The sequence below is a fragment of the Dipteris shenzhenensis genome, chromosome 17, assembly GCF_047967505.1.
Source record: "Dipteris shenzhenensis isolate YYH24624 ecotype China chromosome 17, Dip_SZ_1.0, whole genome shotgun sequence".
NCBI lineage: Eukaryota > Viridiplantae > Streptophyta > Polypodiopsida > Gleicheniales > Dipteridaceae > Dipteris > Dipteris shenzhenensis.
Genome location: NC_141612.1, coordinates 4,696,468 through 4,719,294, shown reverse-complemented (window position 1 = coordinate 4,719,294; position 22,827 = coordinate 4,696,468). Strand labels below are relative to the sequence as shown.

The following is a 22,827-nucleotide window of genomic DNA, read 5'->3' as shown; positions in this document are numbered from 1 at the left end:
ACTGTGCCTTCATGCGATCTGTCTTCTCCGCTCTCTATGAAGTTCCAATCGCCCCCGAGGATCTAATGTTCACCCTCTAGCGCATCACCTAATGAGGACCAGCATTCCGTTCTTCCCAGCCTTGAATTGGGGGCATATAGACTAACTACATTGAATGAGAACCCATTTGTCGAGACCTCGACACCCAGGAACCAACCCTTAAGGGATCTACACACCTCCTTGGATTTCATGTGTTTCTGTAGCAACACAGCCACTCCCCCCTTCCCCCTTACCGGCGAGTTCACAAGGGCGCTATACCCGAATTGATCGCAAGAGATCCAGAAGGAGTCCTCACATCCACACTTAATTTCTTGCAGTAGCACTATACCCGGATTGGCTCTGCGAATTGCAGGAAGGCAAGCCCTCTGCTTGACTTTGCTAACATTCCAGGATAAAATTTTAATCTCCCCATCCCCAAGCCTCGACCTATTGCGCGATACGCATCTTTAAGAAAATTAAACCTGTTCTCTTTCCCTTTCCCTGTCCCCCTTGCCGCATCTTTGATTCTTTTGGAAAGACTTCTCAGCTGAGGCTGTGTTGGGGGCATCGTGCGCTCGAGTGAGTGAGGCCTGTTTACCCTCATGCTCCAGCATTTTTCGATAGTAGGCTTCTGGCATTTCCTCCTCTGTGGGGGCACCATCTCTATCGATCGGCGGCCCTTGCGACTGGTCTTGAGACAACACCACCACCATACTCTGAGGTTCGATCGCCACCACTGACGTCGATGAGGGCACCTGAGGACAGCTTCGAGCTTCATTATGACTTTCTGTCCTCGACTTGCCCTTCTTGCCCACCGTTTTCCATGATTCTTGAGCTGATGGGCTAGGGGATTGCAGGTCCGGAGATGGATTAGTCTCATCCGCTCGTGCGAAGCTTGATTTTCGGGCTCCCCCCTTCGAGCAATCTTTTTCACTCGCTGGGTGTCCCTGATTACCGCCCACTTCGATAGATTCCATGGGCTTCCTTTTGTCACCTTCTACCACGGAGGTGTTAGCAGCTTTGAGAGGGCAATTCCTGGCGAACCTTTGAGCTAGATTGTTGTATTACACGTCTATGCTAAGTGGTAGTTGGGCACTCTTCAACCCATAGGTCACTCAGGTCACTTTTGAGAGCCCTGGTACCATCAAAGCCATTTTTGAGGGTGTACTAGGTGCCAAGTCCCTTAGTAGAGACAGATACGACCCGAACTCTTTTGTTTTCCAAGTTCCAAGTTCCCTTCAATTCCCTCGACACCCTTGCTCTCTCCGAATTTTGGCGAGAACACTTCCGGACGGGATGCCATTGTTGTTGGCTAATCCGGTCATGATACTTCGTAGGAGATCTGCATCAGCTTTGTAGACACATGGGCGGTTCACCTGGAGCTCAATTCGGCCACTGAACCGTCCTACTGATTCATGGAGGATGCAGACGGAGTTTTAAGCTTTGATTTTGAAGGGGGTGTTGATGCCGCGGTTGTCGCAAGCATCACTCCTTCTGGAGGCCTGGTCACCTCCACGGTAGCTGCAGCATCGCTGGGCGCTTCCAGAAATGGTGGTGCCCCTTCCGTAGGTGTCCTGAGAAGCGGGCAGGGAGGCAGGCGGAATTTCCGACAAACTGTGTGTCGGCATTGGTTGAGAGGGCTCTGTATGAAAGGAGAGGTTTGTGGGTTTTTACATCAGTTAGACAAAGGTCGCATGCCCGTGTGCCGATTCTACGCTAGGTTTGGGGAGTGCCGGGAACCTGATTGCGTCTACAAGCATACAAATGAGGATATCAAGGAGTGCAACATGTGCGTTGTTATCGTCTCCGTTTTGCTCTTGCCAATTCCGAGTTTCAATCATCTCTGTTGCTCTTTGCTGAGCTGATACGTATTGGCTCTATTGGCAGGTACAAGCTCGGCTTTTGTCCCAATGGGGCTGATTGCCGGTATCGTCATGTAAAAATGCCTGGTCCGTTTCCGCCTGTCGAAGAAAGTCTACACAAAATTCAATTGCGTGTCACAGTCGTAAACGGTGGACAAAACGGCAGATATTCAGTACAAAGGCATGGCTCAAATATTTTTCAAGAAGAAGCTCAATCCTGGCCAACAGCTCCTTCATCCCAGAACGAGGGAACAGCTATGGCTGGACAAGATTTTGAGAATGTAAAGCTGACCCAACCACAGCCACAAGAAGCGCACCAGCAGCAGCTGCAGCAATTACAGGCACCACCATCGCCACCTCCACCTCCCCCGCCGCTACTTTCACCTTCTCAACAATTCTCTCAGAGACCACAAGAGCAGCAAATATCCGGCCAAAATCAAGCACAATCTCCAGGGCAGCAAACGGTGGCAAACGGCCTTGCAAGTCAGGCCCCTAGTTTTATTTCTGATTCGTTTCCACTTCCTCAGGGCTATTCAAGGTGAGTATCTCGATGTGCGGACAGTATTCTTTTGCATACTTGAGTACGCAGTGTGCAAGCTTTTGCTTCTTTTTAACAAGCTTAGAGGAAATGTTATAAGAAAGCACAACCTTTTTGCAGCCAATCAAATGTTTGTTTTACAAAGAATTGCAGTCTTCATGTTTGATTGTACAAGTTCTATCTGAGTCTCTTGATACGAAAAAATGTGATCCTATTAATGTTCCTGCTGAGATCATCATGGTGAATTGACATACAATCTGAGGAGCATTAAGGAATGGCTGAACTTTTGTCAATTCTCCATCAAGGCGAGGACTTGGTAGGCTGTTTCGGGCCTTTGTGGGCTGAACCCTTGTATATCTTGGACTGTGCCATGCCCTTACTCTACTTGCTGTGTGTGCTACTGTCTGCTTCCCCTTTTCTAAATGGTGGAGTTGTGGCAACGTTTGCTGCCTACATGACAGCCCTTGCTGTGTGGACTGCCCGTGTGGCAGCCCCCCTATGTAGATGCCTACTCGGCAGCACTCTCTGTGCTGCCCCTAAGGGTCTGCCTTTAGTCCATGGCACGGCTATCCACGATCCCTATGAACAAGGCTCACAAATGGGAGTGTGCTCTTGTCTATCTATGCCACAGATGTTTTACATGTAGCAAGCGTAGCAAGCAGGTGCATGCACCCTGGTAGAGTGGATGCATGTGGCTCCTCCATATCTTAGACAGTCTCCAATGATGGACCGGTGTATGTCTTCAGCCTTAAGTCACGTAACTGTTGAAATATAGTGCCTATGGGGCTATTTAACTAATGGAGAAATTCAGGCTAAGGGCCTCATGGCCTCATATTAGAAATCGACCAACAGAGGGTACACACAGCGGAAGACTGATAGAATTGCCCAGGAGCTCACACATTGTGGTGTGGGTGGTGGAATCACAAACTTCTTTAACTTATGTGCATAGGATAGATGTGCAGACTCATCAATAGACAATGAACCAGCCATATAGAAGACACCAAAATAATATATTTCCGTCCAAAGCTATGGATACAATACAAAAGAGATAGATCCAGAGTCCCACCAATGGTGTGGTCCTCTGATCTTACCACAAGGTCCTCCTCCTATCTGCCAGCTATCTCTAGACTCGAGCCCGCATGCTTCACCTGGAGCGTTTGTACTTTCCGTCTAGAATGGTTCTCTCTACCTTACTGCCTGTAGATCAGCCTAGGTAGGCAGCACCTTGAGCTAGGTCTGCAGCTTCCTCAGCCTTCTTGGTCCTCCAGGATAGGCTCCAAGTGCTGGTCTCTTGCTGCTCCTGCTGCTCTTGCTTGCTGCTCCAGAGAATGAGTAGTGAGGGTGTGGAGGCCCTCCTTTTATAGGCCCCCAGGGGCTGCTGGCTAGAACCGACCAGGGGAGGGGCAAATAGCCGACTCAGTGAGCCCCTCCCTGGCCGACTTGGTCTGCCACAAATGCCCCTTTTGGGGCTCTCTTTTCCAGGTCCTTTGGCCCACACTCCAAGGGCTTTAGCCGTCCTTTCAAGGCAGGGTCCCAGCCCCTTATGTATGCCTATGTAAGGCTTGGTTGGCTGGCTCCAACCAGCCCAACCAGCCCCTCCAAGATGGCCGACACTCGTGCTGGATCTCCCGCCATTAATGCACCTCTGCCACGGTTCTTTTGCAGGCCCATAGCCTGCTCTTTACAGGCGCCTTTTGGCCTGCCATTCTGCGCCATCTGCCAGGTCTTTTCTGCCTCCTGTGCACCTCTATCAGGGGCCCGTTCCAGCCCACATACCCACGCCATGATGCACCTTTGCCAGGCTTCTTTTTGCTGTCACATGTGTCAGCCCTTTCAACCCTTTTCCCTGTGAGGTGCTGCCCATGTGGCAGCCCCCTCTCTTCTTTTCTTTTGGGCACATGCCCTAGGTCTCCCTCCCCCATGCTCTCCTCATATGGGGGCTTACAGATGGGGAGGTGACCTTTCCAACACCCCCTCTCACCGACGCATCTTGGCCCAATGCCAACATGTTGATGACGATGCTCTATTAACTCCCCGGTCGTAGCCCTCTGGAACATTTCGATGTCGAAATCTTTTCCTGGCTTTTCATCCAGTGGCTCTTGCTCCACCAAGTTTGGTTCCGCTTCCGCACACCATCCTGGTACACAGGTCCATCTATGGTAGCACCTTCGGGCACCACCACCTTCAGTCACGTTCTCGCCTTCGAACTTGAGCAATCTAGCCGCTACGATCTTCCAGTTGTCCCCCTTATAATGAGTGAACAACCTGGAGTCTTCCAGGCACCATGCTCTGAGGGTCTGTCTCAACCCGTCCTTCCTTTGGCAAGGTCCGCAACAAATGAATATCTCCAGATAACTTGGACCACGAACTCTCACTGAACTCTCAAATAGGTACTCTTCTGGCTTCAGTACACCTCGTCCATCACCTTCCAGCAATTTGTGTCCGAGAATTGAAGAAGCACCCATAGTTTCCCTTCTGCCTTCGAAGAAGGCCAATTCCTTCCAATCTCGTATTACCTGAGACAAATGAAGAGTAGAGTCTCTCCACAGCATGCTATAAAGGCTCAAATGAGAACATCAAGTACATACCATATCGTCATACTGCCGGTGTGCTTGCTTTGAAATCAATCCATGCACCTCATTGAGGCACATACCAATAGCTTGTGTAATCTTGTACTGTCCCCTTCTGAAGTACAACATCCATCAGAACATGAAACCCCAGGGCACTCCATGGAATCCACCCTTGTGGCAGTATCAACACCCACGCACCTAGAAGATACCAAGCATTCCATGCTGTCCTTTACCTTCACAAAGGCATCTGACTCCTTGTCGATCCACATCTCAATGTCAGACATCATCATTGTGGTTTCTAGGTTGGCATATCTGACCTCAGTTTCACACGGAGATGTCACCAAGGTAGGCAGCACCTTGAGCTAGGTTTGCAGCTTCCTCAGCCTTCTTGGTCCTCCAGGATAGGCTCCAAGTGCTGGTCTCTTGCTGCTCCTGCTGCTCTTGCTTGCTGCTCCAGAGAATGAGGGGCAAATAGCCGACTCAGTGAGCCCCTCCCTGGCCGACTTGGTCTGCCACGAAATGCCCCTTTTGGGGCTCTCTTTTCCAGGGCCTGTGGCCCACACCTCAAGGGCTTTAGCCCTCTTTTCAAGGCAGGGTCCCTGCCCCTTCTGTCTGCCTATATAAGGCTTTGTTGGCTGGCTCTAACCAGCCCTACCAGCCCCTCCAAGATGGCCGACACTCCTGCTGGATCTCCCGCCATTAATGCGCCTCTATCACGGCTCTTTTGCAGGTCCATAGCCTGCCCTTTGCAGGTGCCTTTTGGCCTGACATGCTGCGCCATCTGCCAGGCCTTTTCTGCTTCCTGTGCGCCTCTATCAAGGGTGTAGAAAAGGGGGATAGACTAGTAGAAGGAGAGAGAGAGAGGGGAAGAAGGGAGGAGAAAGGGTAGGAGAGAGAGAATGAGGTAGGAAAGAGAGGGAGTAGGGAAGAGAGAGAGAGAGTGAGTGAGCGAAGGTGGGAAGGAGGAAGGGAGAGCATATAAGATTAGATGTCACATCAAAAAGGACATAGTAGGGGGTGGATGGAGACTTATATAGTCCCTCCACATTTTCCATCTAAAGGGCCTCTAACTTGACCTCTTTTTCCCCTTCATTACAGCCATCCTTCCCATAGAAATTTGCCCTCAAAATTTCATATGCGGGCTGTTAAATAGGTGCAGCAAACAGCAAATAATAACTAGCCCGGTAGGAGATAGGGGTTGTCCTGGACAATGCTCTTTGGCTGCCATGAGTTCTCATCCTCAAGGAGTCCCTGCCACTTGATAAGATACTCGGTGTAGACTTTGTTTCAAAGTATGTGATCCGTGAAACCCATGATGCGCTCCGGAACATAGAGTATGTGGCCCTCCTCATCCATAGGTGGTAGCTCAGGAAGGACTTGGACATGTTGTCCGACATGTGGCTTTAGCAAGGATACATGGAAAACATTATGAATCCTGGAGCTCCTGGGTAGCTCCAACTCATACGCCACCTCACCAACTTTGCGGATGATCCTGTAGGGACCGTAATACCTATGAGCAAGCTTCGTGTTGGTGTTACCCTTCAGCAAGGCATAACGGTTCTTATGGAGGCATAAGTGCACATAATCCCTTTCTTCAAAAGACAGATACCTCCCGAGTTCGTCCGCATACTTCTTTTGCTTGGCTTGGGCATCCTGCATATTCTTTTTAGCCAATTGCAGAAGGGCATCCATACTCTCCAAGTCATTTCTTGCTTGCTGATTTTTCACAGCCATGTCTGCAACTAAAGATGGCATACCCACTGTGCATCCATACATAGCCTCGAACGGGCTCATGCCAGTAGAGATGTGCTTGGTACTCTTGTAACAAAATTCAGCAAGTGCCAAGACTTCTGTGTGTCATGACAGAAATGCCTCAAATTCACCCTTTCTGACTGTCCATCCGTCTCAAGGTGGTAAGTGGTGCTAGGTGTAAGGAAGTACCCACTGCTGTAAATAATTCCTGCCAAAAGTGACCCATAAATTTTGCATCTCTGTCACTGACAATCTTCCGAGGGAAACCATGATGCTTAAAAACATGCCCAATGAACTGCCAAGCAACCTGTGATGCTGAATAACGTGTCTTAGCGGGTATGAAATAGGCCTGCTTTGTCATTCTGTCAACCACCACAAAGCTATCCCATCCCCGCTCTGTGGAAGGCAACCCTATGATGAAATCCATAGCAATGTGAGTCCATTTGCCTTCTGGAATAGGTAATGGCTGCAAGAGACCTGGGGTAACTGGCTGTCCACTCTATTTTGCTGGCAGGGCAAACATTCACTGACAAATTTAACTACATCCCGCCACAAGCCATCCTAGATAAAGCTCTGTTTGACCTTTTCATATGTCTTAGTAATACCCGCATGTCCTGCCATAGGAGATGAGTGCATTTCCTGTAAGACCAGCAGTCAGTACTTCGAATCTGGCACCAAATAAATTCTGTCCTTGCACCACAACAGCCCATTATGCAGCTTAAATTCAGCATGGCCTTGGCTTGATGGTCTCTGTAACCTTGCGAATAAAGCGCCTATAGAAGGAAGCAAGACCTAGAAATCCCCTCAACTGAGTAGGGTTGCGTGGCTGCGGCCAATCCTCAATGCATTTCACCTTTGTAGGATCCACTCGAATGCCATCCTTGCTCACAATGTGACCAAGATACTCAACCTCTTGTGCCATAAAAGTGCATTTGCTGGCTTTAGCATAAAGCTGATTCAACCTCAAAATTTCCAGCACTTGCTCGACATGTCTGATGTGCTCTTGCTGATCCTTGCTGTAAATGAGGATGTCATACAAAAATACCAGCACATATTTGAAAAGGAGAGGCTATAAAATCTTGTTCATGAGTGCCTGGAAGGTAGCTGGTGCATTGGTCAATCCAAAAGGCATCACCTTGAACTCATACAGTCCCCCCTCTGTGCGAAAGGCTGTCTTGTGCTCATCCCCAGCCTTCATTCTAATTTGATGATAGTCGGACCTCAAATCAATCTTAGTGAAAAACTGAGCACCCTTGAGTTCATCCAATAGGTCGTCTATCTTGGGGATTGGAAACCTGGAAGGTAGCTGGTGCATTGGTCAATCCAAAAGGCATCACCTTGAACTCATACAGTCCCCTCTCTGTGCGAAAGGCTATCTTATGCTCATCCCTAGCTTTCATTCTAATTGCAAAAGGAGAAGTGCTATGAGTGATGAAACTCTTCTGAAGTAAGTCCCTCACTTGAGTTGCCACTTCTTCCCATTCTACCTTAGAGAGTCGATATGGGGCCTTATTGATTGGCTTACTGCCAGGTTCCGGGACCATGGCATGATCTACATCTCTTCTCGGAGGCAACTGTGATGGCAAATCAGCAAACACATGTGCAAACTCTGAGAGCAATCTCTGCATATCACAATCATCAACACGGGGAGTGCCACCACCCTCTTTAGTTACTGACACATTTAATGCATATATGGTGCTGCCCCTCTTGAGCTCTCTGGCCAACTGCCTTGCTGAAATGACCTGCAATTTAGGAGCTGCAATACCTGTGGACAAAGCTGAGTGTTAAGGCATTGAAATCCATGCTGATTTGCTCTGTGGAACAGAAAATGCATCATCTATGTCTAGATAATCCCCAAGCTGGGGTACATGCAATGGTCCAGAAGACTAATGCCATAAAACCCCTGCGTGGAGCAGACAAAACATCCTGACTGTATGAATGGTCCCCTTGCTGGGGTGCGGGCTGCTTACCCTTATCCTGCATAGCAATGGCAGATATGATCTGTTGACCAATTTGCTGTCCCATTTGGACAAGAGCCGTATCTAGCATAGCCATGGTTGTGGTAAGCTGCTGGCTGAACTCCTGTCCTATGTGGTGGAAAGCACCCTGACGCATAGAGGAAAGGGCATCCAGAAACTGCGTCTGCACTGCTTGCACTTCCCAGGATGCAGGAAAGAGAGGCTGAGTGGAAGGAACCTCTACACCACCAGTGGATGCAACCACTGTGGTAGGCACTTGCTCATACTGAGCAGCCTCATCAGAGTCATGCGATATATCACGAGGAACACGCTTCGGTGCCATGGTGACTGGCCCTGGAGAGAGAGCTCGAATGTAGAGAAGGAGAAATGGATAACAAAAACCCTGCTGTAATGAGCCCTTGAGATAGTGTGTGGAAAACACGAAAATGTCGATGGAGAGGCTCAGAAGAAAGGTCATCGAAGAAGCTTCAAAACGGAGCCAAAATGGCTCCAAACAGGCTCTGAAAGGCCCCTAAAAAGAGGCTGAAAGTGAACTGTTTACCCTCCTCTTTTTTTTTTTTTTTTTGGGAAGGGGGGGGGGTCCCTAAGTCACCTAGGACAGTTAGTACAGCAATAACCTAAGACTCCTAAGGCAGTTAGGACTGTTGGTTAGTCTAACCTAACCAACCCATGAGGTACCCAATCCTAGTTAGTTTGACCCAACCTAACCAGAGCAAACTAACTAAACCTAAACAAAGTAACTCAACCCACTAACTAGCTAGACCTAACCAAACCTAAACTAACCCAACCAAGTAACTAACCTAGCCCAACCTAAACCCCAAGTAGCTGAACCTTAGCAATTGCTAAGGTCTCCAGTGGCACAGCGCCAATGAAAGGGCGACGTCAACGGGCGCGGTGTGGGCAGCTCCTAAGTGGTGACAGAGATGAGGGTTTTGTCTAAGTGACAAAACCCTAGCCCCTAACCCTTCTCCAATTCTCACTGATAGTCAAAGTGCTATAGCAATGGCAAAGAATCTTGTGTTTCATGCTTGCACGAAGCACATTGAGGTTCATTATCATTATGTCAGAGAGAAGTTGCATGCAAGGGAGATCAGTATGATTTATGTGTTATCAATGTTGCAGACATCTTTACCAAAGCACTTCCACGTGAGAAGTTTGAGGCATTTCGCAGCGTCCTAAACTTATCTCCTTTTGGTGATTGATCACTACCTTGTACACCACATTGGCATTGCAGGGGGGTGTTAATATTATTATTATATTCTAGGCAGTGGCCAATGCAATGTAATAAGTGGGTTAGGGGCACTTTTCCCTCTTAGAGATTTTTTCCCCTAACCACAGTCTAATCTCTAACTACGGTTAGTGATTAGATAGGGTTTTGTCACTTAGACAAAACCCTCATCTCTGTCATTGTACTTCACTTCAGTTCAATACACTTTGGGGAGTGAACTATGTTCAGCTCACTCTCCCTATTTTGCTCACTCTTACTCTTGCTTTCTTTCTTTCTCACAAATACCAGTACATGAAAAACGGTGTTTTGTGGGCATCGATGGCTGCTTTGCAAGGAATCATGATTTAGAAAGTTACTGAACGTCGACAATAGTAAGAAATATCATGTTTCTTGTATTTCTTTATTTTTTATTTTTTCAAAAAGATTACTTCATTAAGTATGATTGAAACCTGCAAGAGCAAGCTCAAATGCGGGAGTACATCATGTCATGCATGAGAGAAAAAACAGCTCAAAAGGAGCTAACAAAAATCCAAGGTGGAGGTTGAAAATGCCACCTCAACCCTGAAGAAGACTCAGAGAAGAATAGAGATCCTCTCCAAACTCTGGAAAAAGTATCTCTCCTGGCTGTTGCTGCTCTAGAGGATCCCTGCATGCTTGCCCAGATGGCCATCAGTGTGTGTATAGTATCAGTCCATATACTGGCCATACACTGGGAAGGGTGAACCTATGAACCCTTCATTGCCCCCGTACATCTGGCCCTCCAAATACTTGGTGAAGAACTCAAGACTCAGGCCATTCAAGCACATAAAGGTCATTCTAATGATCAGGCATTCATAGCTTCAGACAGAAGCAGAGGTAGAGGCAGAGGTAGATCATATCAGAGAAGTGGTCATCATCAACAAAATCAAAGTTAGAAGGATTTCTAGAGCCGCCTCCAAAAGTTTTTCAGCAGAAATCTAAAAAAGATCCCAATGAGGAGCTCTGCAGGGCCTCCAACCTCTACTGCTAAGCTGAAATGTCCTGGCATTTTTGACAGTGTAATGAAAGAATGGGATGCTCTTCTCTTGGTGCCGTTCATCAATCCATTCCCACTCCCCTTGGTCCCACTGCAAGAACCGGATGGGGGAACCGCCATATAACCAGAGTCTCTAGGACCCAAGTGCCAGGAGAACATGGTCAGGATCAAGATACCACTGTGAGTCTGTGCCTCGCTCCATGTAACCTGCAATCCTAGCAGGCTGGAAGGCAACCTCCAAAAGAATCTCATCTGAAGATCTGAGAAGTTTGCCTCCCGACTGAACATCAAAGACAAGGGTCTCCTCATGTTCATCCCGCAAGGCAGTAACCTGTAAAGGAACACCCATCCCCCTGAAAGCTCCCAACCAAGTGGACTCTGTGATCGGCATGTCATCTGTATCTGCTCAGAGATGTTGAGGCACTGCCAATGATTATCAGGACAACTATACATTCAGTTCTTCCACATTCAATTGGTGGAAATCGCAGTTGAAGATATTGAAGGTGTTAGAAATGGCCCAATAGAGGGTATGCATAGCGGAAGACTGATAGAATTGCCCAGGAGCTCACATAGTGTGGTGTGGGGTGTGGAATCACAAACTTCTTAAACTTATGTGCATAGAATAGATGTGCAGACTCTGTTGGAATGGTCACGCACCCATATGAGGAGAGCATGGGGGAGGTAGACCTGGTGATGTTGGGGCTGTCACATGGGCAGCTGTCAAAGCAAAGGACAGGCGTACGGCCTGCAACATGGCCCTGTGAAGGGCGCACCGACATCAGCAGGGTACGGCCCCACTGTACGGGGCTGTACAGAGGCTTCTTTGGTGGAGAACAGGGCTGTTGGAAGCCTGACAGAGGGCGGGACCTGCAGTGGCCAAAGGCGCTTGCATGGCAGGGCCTTTGGGCCTTGTATGGAGCCTGCAACAAGGCTGGAACAGGGCCAGCAGAAGGGCAGAGGCCTGCACCTATGGCAGGCTGCCATGTGGCCAGGCGGGTCTGTGGAACAGCCCCCAAACCAAGTCGGTTTACAGACTGGGAGGGGGCAGACTGGTCGGCCCAAACAGACCTAGGGGTCGGCCCTACCACTCCGGACAGCAAGGTGGAAGGGATCTAGATAGAGAGTCTACATATGCTCTAGGTGGAGCACGCAGGCTCAGAGATCTAGAAGTGTCAGGCTTGTAGTAGAAGGACCTTTTGGTATTGTATCCTGTCCTAGTTTCTGGAGGGACGGAAATATAGAGTGTTGCTTCTATATTTGTCTCTGAGCATTGTGTATTTACTGGCTTGCACATCTATGCACATAAGTTAAGAAGTTTGTGATTCCACACCCCACACCACACTGTGTGAGCTCCTGGGCATTACTATCAGTCTTCCACTATGCGTACTATAGGCCATCTTCTCCCGATCGTATTGATGTCCTCTGGGCCCTGGTATGTACCATGTAGCTTTAGTTATTTGCACTTAGGTCACCTAGTACTTTTAGTGTCTTATGACACCTAGTACTAGTGGTACCACTAGGACACTAGGTCCTAGGGTTCTCTTTTATAGTACTTTGTACTTTCATTTTCATTATTCTAGTTGATGTGACGGCTTCCACTTCTTGCTCCACTCTTGTGCATCTTTTTGCTTCCGTGAGCCTACAGTGGTATCAGAGCACTTCCTTCCCGGACTTGCTCCCTACTCCTAGCTTCTAGCTCCAGCTCCCGCACTTCAGCTCCATTGTCAAGCTCAGCTAATGGACGTCCTGCACAGCTCTGACGCGATCCCGTGACCTGCCGTCCGTACGATTTTCGTACAGTCGTATGGATTTCCGTACGGTGCATCATTCGACAAATTTCCCCCCTTGTCCTTACAGTTTCGTACGGCCGTCCGTACAGCGCGTCTGAAATCTCTGTACAGTTCCGCACAACCGTCCGTACAGCCCGCACTTTTGCGTGAGATTTGAACCTACGGTTCCATACTGTTTTGTACTTGCAGAATTCATTTGTAGGCTCAGCTGTGCATTTAGGCATTGCTTGGCTTTGATTTTGGGAGCAGACATTGCAGTGAATCTGCAATTTTTGGTGACATTTGGGGCTTTTGCATTTGGGCTACGATTTTGCAGGTAGATTGCAGATTTGCAGACAAATTTGCCCCATTTTTGGCTCAGTTTTGCAGGCAGATTGCACGATACCTTTAGATTTGCAGTGAAATTGGCAAAAATTGCAGGCCATTTGATCACATTTGCAAATTGAACCGTTTTAACTCTGTTTTGACTGTTCCAATGCTAGTACGCACTTCTAAGAAGTGCCAGAAGTCATTTCTGAACTTTTTGAAAATTTTCGTATGGACTGTACGGATGTCCGTACGGACGTGTTCAGCTGCCTCCAACAGGTTCCCGGGGTTGTCTTTTGCTGTGCTGGACCTTTGTGCACATGTTTTTGGCTGTGTGGTGGCTTCTGGAGCTGTTTTGGACCAGTGCAGGCTGCAGGAGGAACTTTCCATGCTGCTTTTGGCACCTTCTCTTAGGAGGACTCAAGACAGATCCCGAGGCAATCATTTCGGGGCAGATCTATGAACCATCTTTCCTCTACATCTCTTTCTTGTTCACCCTCCACTCTCTACCTTCATTTCTCTCTTCTCCTGATTGCTGGAAGACACCTGCACCCTGCGGGGAGCGTGGACAGAGGATAGGTGTGAGGAAGGAGCTCGCCCCTCTGCCATAGACAGCGGGAGTTGGTTTCAGGTTCGGTTTTTCCTTGTTCTTTCTTGCTTTGCAGCTTTTTGCAGTGCATGCATGTTGTGTGCAATCCTTTCAAGACTCCAACAGGTTCTAGGAAGCACCCAAAGGCAAGGGTGATCCTGTGGAAGGCCTAAGGATAGTGTGGATGCATGTGATAGCCTTGAGGCTGCCTTGAGCTCAGTTTGTCAGTGGTTTGGATGCCTGAAAGTTGTGTTAGATCAGAAGTGAATGCCTGAGTATGCCTTGCTAGTGAGATTCTAGTGGTGCACTGGGATTAGATGCCTTGAAGACAAGTAGAGGATTTGCAGAGAGGAACAGTGCAGGGTTGAACCCTTGTTGTAAAGCATTTCCATTCAGAAGCATTAAATAAATACCGTAAGGGGCGCCAAGGCATTTGGGGCCAGTGGGTTGCACTGTGTACTATTTTCATTGAGTAGGGGCATTCTAGCCTCACCTTTGTTGTTGTTGAAGCTTGTTTCTAAGTTGTGCTAAGTGATTTAAGTGATTGAAGCTTGCATTGTGGCTATTTATGAAGTTTATGACTGAGTAGAAGAAGATCACTGCCCTTTTGTTTATCGAAGGCCGGTTTCAGTGGTTCCATTGCCGGGATTGTCACCATCTTCCTACAAAGGTGGGCCCTGGTAGTGTTGGGTGAAGGACACCTTCAGTGCAATTGTTGCTATAGCCATCAATCTTAGCAAGCATGTCACACTGTGAGAGGTCATTGACCATTTTAGAGCAAGAGGGGCAAGATGAAGACAAAGCATCAGAGAGCTTTGAAGAGGAGCACAGTACCAGTGGGGGTGATGACCAGCAAGACAGTGGGGCTCATCCAGTCTCTCTTGAGCATGCCACGGAGGACTCACAGGATGAGGTAGATGAGGCAGAGGAGCTTGATCCCAATGCACTTTTTCAGCTACGAATGCAAAGTGTAGCGGGAGCCTTGTCGTAGTTGCAACATGCTGTCACGGAGATTATGCAAGCTCCTCCCCCTATGGTTGCTTCCCATGGAAGCAAAAAGTCATCTCAGAAGAAACATAAGAAGCATAAGAAGACCCCTAGGCATGTTTCTTTCGGTGGACAGCCGTCAGAGATGCCCTCGATCACCCCTGTAGCGGGTAATGCCAATAACTTCCATTCAGTCAATCAGGGACAGCAAGCCCTTCCTCAGCCCACGATGCATCCAAGATATTTCGGAGGGGGATCAGTTTTTCAGGCAATGGTGGCACCAGCTGTAGAGGCACCCGGAATGCCAGGTAGCTTTATGAACAGCACGCAGCCGGGAATGCAGAATTTCCAGCAACCTATGATGGGTGGAATGCCCCTTGCAAATGACAATATGATGTACTCAAACATTGGGATGCAGCCTGGAATGCAGGCAGGAATGCTTGGGACAATGGGCAATACTTGGAATATGCCACAGATGCAAGGAGTGGGACTTGGAATGCCAAACCCCACCATGGGTACGGTTGGAATGGCTCAGAATGCGGGAGCAGTGATGCCCCCACTGTTTTTACAGGCCCCCGTTTATGACAATCTCACCCCCAAAGGCAAATTGAAAGATTACAAGGAGGGAGGGGCAACTGTCAAGTTTGAGACTTTCAATGGGATGCAGGACAGATTGAAGGCTTTGACATTCGTGCAACAGTTTGATGCTGCCTACTCAGGTGGACACTTCACAGAATCCTCCAAAGTCCGAAAGGCAGCCACCTTTTTGAAGGGCAATGCGCTCCAATGGTGGACCAACCTCCTCTTGCAAGGCAGAGCACCTACCACTTGGGTCGAATTCAAGCAGGTCTTCTTAGCAGCATGGCTCACTACCACTTTTGAGGTGGAGATCATGACCGCCTGGTACAGGTTGGATGCTGCGAATTGCAGAAATTTGGAGAACTATAATAAGAAGTTTTGGGAAGCTCTACTGCCAGTGAATTCTTACAGACATGTACCGCTGTCCGAGCAAATTGAAAGATATTGCTGCGGGTAGTCAAAGGAGATTCGGGACTATTGCACAAAGACAAGGGTTTCCAATGTCTCAGTTGGTTGAGAATGCCACTACAGCTTATGCACTAATGCAAGGGAAAGTTTCTGGCTTCAAAGGAAGCTCAGAGGGGACATCAAGGTCAAAGGGAAGCAAGACGGAATCCCCTAAGAAGTTCATAAAGTTTTCGCAGCCCATGAAGGCAAAGTTTGTTGGAGGACAGAGGCGAGTGCCGACCCGCATGTCTGATGAGGAAAAGCAAATTCTCTATGATGCCAACAAGTGTTATATTTGCAAGTTGAATGCCCACATAAGAAGCGGAAGTTCCCTCCTTTTGAGTAGGGTGAGCACAAGGAGGAAAAGAGGATTAGAAGAATAAAAGGCCCAAGCCCAGTGCTGGTCTTTTGCCAGACTTGATTGGGGCTGTTTAGAATACAGATGCTACAGAGTTATGCCGGGCATGGGGCAAGATAAGAGACTAGACAGCTCTGATGTTTTTCGATCTGGGAGCCAAGGCCAATTTCATCTCTCCAGAGCTGGCTGGAAAGTTAGGAATAAGGGCAGAAGAGATGAGTCCTTTGTGTGATGCAGATATGGCTTGTCCGGGACTCAGCCAGTCAGTTACTCCGGTGATAGGCAAGCTGCGGAAGCATATTCAGAGCTATGTGGACACAGAAGAGTTCTATATTATGCCGTTGAATGGTTGTGATGTGTTGCTGGGGATACCTTGGCACTTCCGTGTTGGGGCTGTTTTGGATACAAAGAATAAAACAATCACAATCACTCACCGTGGCAAGACCCACGTTCTGGATGCTAAATTGAAGGGAGAATCCATCCCTGTTGTATCTGCTTTTGCCATTGGCAACGTAATGAAGAAGCATCTTTCAGCGTACTTAGTGTTTGCATCTGAAAAGAAGTCAGTAGAAGAAGAGTCTCATTTTTCTAAGCTGGAAAAACAGTGGACAGATTATTTTATCTTTGATCTTCCTCGTACACCATCTGGACATGATGGGATATGGACCATTATTTGCAGATTCAGCAAGCAGGCCCACTTCATTCCCGTCAGAAAGAAAATTACAGCAGACCAGATGGCGAGACTCTTTATGTCTCATGTGTTTAAATATCACGGGATGCCTCAATCAATTGTCAGTGATAGAGACCCGCGGATGACAAGTCTTTTCTGGAGAGGTATCTTTGAGAATATGGGTACCACACTGAATTTCTCATCCTCTTGTGTGTTTCAACCCATCCTTCCTTTGGCAAGGTCCACAACAAAAGAACATCTCCAGATAACCTGGACCACGAACTTTAAATGCACGACTGAACCTGAGTCACCCTCCTTCTCGCAAGGGCACTATCCTCCAGTCATGGAAGTCGATTTCCTAGAGCTTCTGAATTAGGGTCGTCCTTCAGCAAGGTCCCTGCCTTCAGGCTCCCACTCCTGTGAGCCTCCTACTTGGGCTCTAATACCATGTTAGAAATGACCCAATAGAGGGTACACACAGCGGAAGACTGATAAAATAGCCCAGGAGCCCACACAGTGTGGTGTGGGGTGTGGAATCAACACAAGAAATGCACTGCAGATAACTTCAAAATAAGAAATAGCAATCAAATGGAAGACAATAATGAAATACCCGTTGTCCGTGGCAGAGGGGCGAGCTTAGGGTGCAGGTGTCTTCTAGTCTTCGGGAAAAGAGAGAAAAGAACAGATAGAAGGTAGAAGGAAGGCAAGAAAAGAGCTGGAGAGGCTAGGGTCCACAGATCTGCCTCAAATGGCAAGGAGAATCCGATAAAGGACGATCTGCCTTGGGATCTGCTCCTTGCTGCGATCACCTCGGGATTGATAGATTGTGAGGGAGAGAGTAGGGAGTAAGGAGTGACTCACTGTAGACACACACTTGTGGGGATAATCACAATGAGTGAGTGGTACCTCCCCAAGTACACACTTTTATATTATGGATAAGGTAGTAACCCTTAAGTACAGCTAAGTACAAATGTGTACTTAGCGTACTTAAGTGTCCTACAATAAAGTACAACATAAAGTACTATTTACATAGGGTGGCCAGTGCCTTTACCCCAACAACCTCCCACTTAAAGGCAGTGTGCCCTCAAGGAGAGAAAGAATATTGGCCTCAACCAATACCCATAAGAGATCTGCAGTGTGCAAACTGCCTTTAAGTGGGCACACTGCCTTTAAGTGGGAGGTTGTTGGGGTAAAGGCACTGGCCACCCTATGTAAATAGTACTTTATGTTGTACTTTATTGTAGGACACTTAAGTACGCTAAGTACACATTTGTACTTAGCTGTACTTAAGGGTTACTACCTTATCCATAATATAAAAGTGTGTACTTGTGGGGATAATCACAATGAGTGAGTGGTTCCTCCCCAAGTACACACTTTTATATTATGGATAAGGTAGTAACCCTTAAGTACAGCTAAGTACAAATGTGTACTTAGCGTACTTAAGTGTCCTACAATAAAGTACAACATAAAGTACTATTTACATAGGGTGGCCAGTGCCTTTACCCCAACAACCTCCCACTTAAAGGCAGTGTGCCCTCAAGGAGAGAAAGAATATTGGCCTCAACCAATACCCATAAGAGATCTGCAGTGTGCAAACCTCTCTGCAGCTAACCCTTTGGTTAACAGATCTGCCGGATTGTCATCTGTATGCACCTTAACAAGCTGAATTTGCTTGTTTTCAAGCACCTCCCTGATGAAGTGATATTTCACATCTATGTGCTTCGTCTTTGCATGAAAGACAGGATTACGTGCCAACTGTATGGCACTCTGACTGTCACAATGCAACAATGGAATCTCCAATGGATAACCCAAATCTGCCACTAACCGAGATAGCCATATAGCCTCCTTGCATGCCTCAGTGGGGCTGCAATATATTCAGCTTCTGTGGTAGACAATGCAACGCATTGCTGCATTCTAGATACCCACGACACTGCACCTCCAGTGAAAGTGAAAACGTATCTGGTAGTAGACTTCCGGGTATCAGGGTGACCGGCATAATCAGAGTCTGTATAACCCTGCACTTTTGCATCTTGACTGCCGAAACATATACACAAGTCCTGTGTACCCTTCAGGTATCTCATGACACCTTTTACTGCATTCCAGTGCTTTTTGCCAGGTTTAGCCATGTATCTGCTAACCACTCCCACTGCAAACGCAATATCGGGCCTGGTTGCAACCATAGCATACATGAGACTGCCACATGCTGATGCATACGGAATCTTTGACATCTCAGCTTTTTCAGCATCTGTTTGAGGGCTGTCCAAAGCACTGATTTTCACATAAGGAGGCAATGGAGTACCAATACTCTTCCCCCCCTCCATGTGAAATCTCTGCAAGACCTTGCCAATATATTCCTTCTGAGACAAGTATAGCAACCGCTTTTCCCTATCCCGAAGTATCCGCATACCCAATATATGGTTGGCATCACCAAGATCTTTCATATCAAAGGTCTGGTGCAATCTCTTTTTCAAGGCATTCATCTCATTATGAGATTTTCCAGCAATTAACATGTCATCCACATACAAAATGAGGATGAGTAAACTGCCATCTGAAGCTTTCTTGGTATACAAGCAGTGATCAATGTCACTTCTCCTGTAACCCTGGGTTCGCATGAATGTATCAAACTTATGATACCATTCCCTGGGTGCCTGCTTTAGACCATAAAGACTTTTCTTTAGTTTGCATACAAGCTTCTCTTTGCCCTTCACTGTAAAACCCTCTGGCTGCTGCATAAAAATTTCCTCATGTAAATCACCATGAAGAAATGCTGTCTTGACATCCATTTGGACCAAGTCCATATCTGCATGTGCAACCAATGCTAATACAGTTCTGAGTGTTGTCATCTTAACAACAGGAGAGAATATCTCGTCAAAGTCAACACCATATTCCTGCTTGAACCCCTTGGCAACCAGTCTGGCTTTATGCCTTGGCTTTTCACCAGGTGTGACCTTAAGTCGATAAACCCATTTGCATGGCAGTACCTTCTTACCAGTAGGCAAGGATACCAATTCCCAAGTGCCATTCTTGTGAAGGCTGTCCATTTCAGCCTTCATAGCAAGATCCCATTGAACCTTGTCTGCCCTCTGCCTAGCCTCTCTGTAGCATGAAGGCTCTCCACAATCAGTGAGCATCAAATAATCAATGCCTGGAACAAATCTTTCTGGCTGCCGCGTCGGTCTAGTTGACCTTCTAACCCAATGACCATCGTCTTGAGCTGGCTGTCCAGCCTGTTCATCACCCAGATAAGGTGGCTGTCCCATGTCTCCTGGCTGCATTTGCATGTCAGGAAGATCACCTAACTGTGCTTCATCCATTGGGATGTCTTCTGCCATACCTGGCTGTCCATTAGGACCTGCTGCAGCATCATTTAATGGCTGGTTATGCTGCTGTTGTGGCTGATTTACAGCCTGTTCGTGTTGCCCATGATGCCTGTCATCATCAATAGTTACTTTTAAAGGTCCCTGCTGTACAACAGGTTCCTTGAACATGATGGTTTCATCAAACACGACATCATTGCTGCGTATAAGTTTTCTGTTCTTGGGATCCCAAATCCTGTAGCCCATCTCACCTTTGTCACCGTAACCTAGGAATATGCATTTAAGAGACTTTGGATCCAGTTTAGTTCTGTCCTCCCTGCGTACATGCACATACGCGACACAACCAAAGACCCGTAGGTGTTTGTAAGACGGAGGCTTACCCGTCCATGCCTGTTCAGGCACACCGCCACATAGTCTCTTGTTTGGTGACCTGTTAATAAGGTGCACAGCTGTCTTTACAGCTTCAGCCCAAAATGTGTGGGGCAATGCAGCATGTGACAACATGGATCTGACTTTCTCTTGAATGGTCCTGAACATTTTTTCAGCTGTACCATTCTGTGGAGGATCATATGGTGCAGACAACACCCTTTGAATACCCTTTGCCTCACAGAATTCTTGAAATTCTTTGGACAAATACTCTCCACCATTGTCAGATCGTAAGGCTTTCAGTTTTTTGCCTGTCTCATTTTCGACCAGTGCAACAAACTTAGTGAAAGCCTTGAACGTATCACTCTTCTTTCTGAGAGTGTAAACCCACACTTTGCGGGTGGCGTCATCTATGAATGACAGTATGTACTTTGAACCTCCTAAAGAGAGTGTAGGCATCTCACACACATCTGTATGTACTAGCTCCAAGAGCTGTAATTTCTGATCGGACCTTCTCTTATGAGGTATTTGTACTTGACGACCGTAGAGACAAAATTCACATTTCTTTAAATCTGAATATTTTAGACTCGGCAAGTAACCAAAATGAGCCAATTGCTCCATTCCCTTAATACTCATATGGCCAAGCCGGCTATGCCACAATGAAATCTTTGGCAGCTCGGTGGCATTTACATCAGAATGCAGACAATGTCCAGCATGAAGTGAGTACAAAGTATCAACCTTAGGACCCCTGGCAATAGCCATTGCCCCTTTGCTGATTTTCCATTTCTGACTGCCAAAGGTGGTATGATAACCATCGTCATCCAACAACCCTGTGGAAATCAAGTTTTTCTTCACCTTAGGAACATGCCTGACCCCTTTGAGCATTAACTGCTGGCCATTTTCAAGAACAAGCCTGACATCACCTATGCCAATGATAGAACATGCATGGTTATCACCAAGAAAGACAACTCCCTTTTGCCCTCCTGCATATCTGACAAACAGATTTCTGTAGGATGTCACATGAAAGGAAGCACCTGAATCTATAGTCCAGGAAAACATATCTGATCCATCACCAGCATGAAGTGTATGAGCCTCCAGTGAAGAGGTGAAACATATCTCATGTCCACTGTCACTGTCACTAACATAAGTAACATTCAGCTCCTCTTTTTCTTTGCCCTTAGACTTGCCTTGAGCCTTGCCTTCTTTGGCTCTCTGGTCATTCTTCTTTTGAAAACACTTTTTCTCAATATGTCCCTTCTTGCCACAATAGTTGCATACAAGATCACTCTTAGAGCGGGACTTGCTCCTCTCTCTTTCTTTGTCTTTTCCACGTGTTTTGGACCTGCTGCGTGCATTCAAAGCATTTGACTTCCCAATAGCATTGTTCTTTCTGTTCATCTCTTCCTGTAGAAGAGCACTCTCCACATCTGCAAATAACAGAATGGCTTTTGAGTTGCTGGTAGAAGTCCTGAATGTGTCCCATGACTCAGGTAGAGAACATAGGATGAGTGTAGCTTTCAGCTCATCATCGAGCTTCAACCCCTGGTTGATCACCTGGCTGAATATGCTGTTAAACTCAATAATATGAGTGGACATAGCTGTCCCCTCCTTCATTTGAAGACCAACAAGCTTTTTTAGCCAGTAAGCTTTTCCCGTGGCACTTTTCTTGGCATAAGTATCCTCAAGACGTTGCCACATCTTCCACGCAGTAGGTTCATCCCTGATGCCTACAACCAGTGAATCAACAACTGTAAGCATAATGGTCGACCTGGCCAAGCCGTCCATCTTCTCCCACTGCTCATCAGTAACGTTGGGGGGCTTAACACCCTTCTCCTTTATAGGCTTGTACTGGTCCTTCTGCATCAGCACATTGTAGCATTGTGTCCTCCATATGTCGTAATTTTTAGCTCCTTCGAGCTTCTTTATCTGAAACAAGGACGACACGTCGCTACCGGAACTCATAGTAAAGAAAGTAGACTCCCTGTAGGTGTGCAATTAAGCACTAGTCACTCCAAGAAAAAATTCTCCCGCAGCGGAAGTACGATCAAAAGTGAACTTGGTACTGTTTCAGTGGCATAAAACCAACTGAAAGTCTTTCTCCCACTTGCTGCAGAAACAGTGACTGAAATTTGGTCAAACTTGCTGTTTGACAGTCCAGGACTGTCAAGAAACAGTGAATCTCTGATTTTGGATGAAAATCTCTGATTTTAGACCTCCATATGCTCCAGAAACTTCCCCCCCAACTGAATTTACAGTTTGGAAGTAAGGTGGTTCAAAAGCCCTTTGAATGCATGAAGAAAATCAGGGATGTGACCTCCAATTTGAAAAGATTGACCTTTGGCCAAACACTGTAAGTCAAATTTGCACTTTCAAAGCATAGTAGTGCTCCACAAGATAGCCTGATGCATGTAGAGTGCTCCCACTTGACAAATTGCTGGTCAGGCTACAAAAGCCCC

General features: G+C 47.2%; 1 protein-coding gene and 1 pseudogene across 1 annotated transcript in view; both read left to right on the top strand.

The window, feature by feature from the left end:
• The first annotated feature begins 568 nt into the window (after window positions 1–568).
• Window positions 569–22,827, top strand: part of LOC147891563 (30-kDa cleavage and polyadenylation specificity factor 30-like) — a 59,332-nt gene continuing 37,073 nt past the window's right edge. Inside the window, exons 1-2 of the mRNA XM_087387988.1 lie at window positions 569–1,807; window positions 1,906–2,418. Of these exons, the coding sequence (XP_087244114.1) occupies window positions 1,434–1,807; window positions 1,906–2,418 (887 nt within the window). The 5' untranslated portion in view covers window positions 569–1,433. The remainder of the gene's footprint in view (window positions 1,808–1,905; window positions 2,419–22,827) is intronic.
• Window positions 15,146–22,576, top strand: LOC147891564 (uncharacterized; annotated as a pseudogene).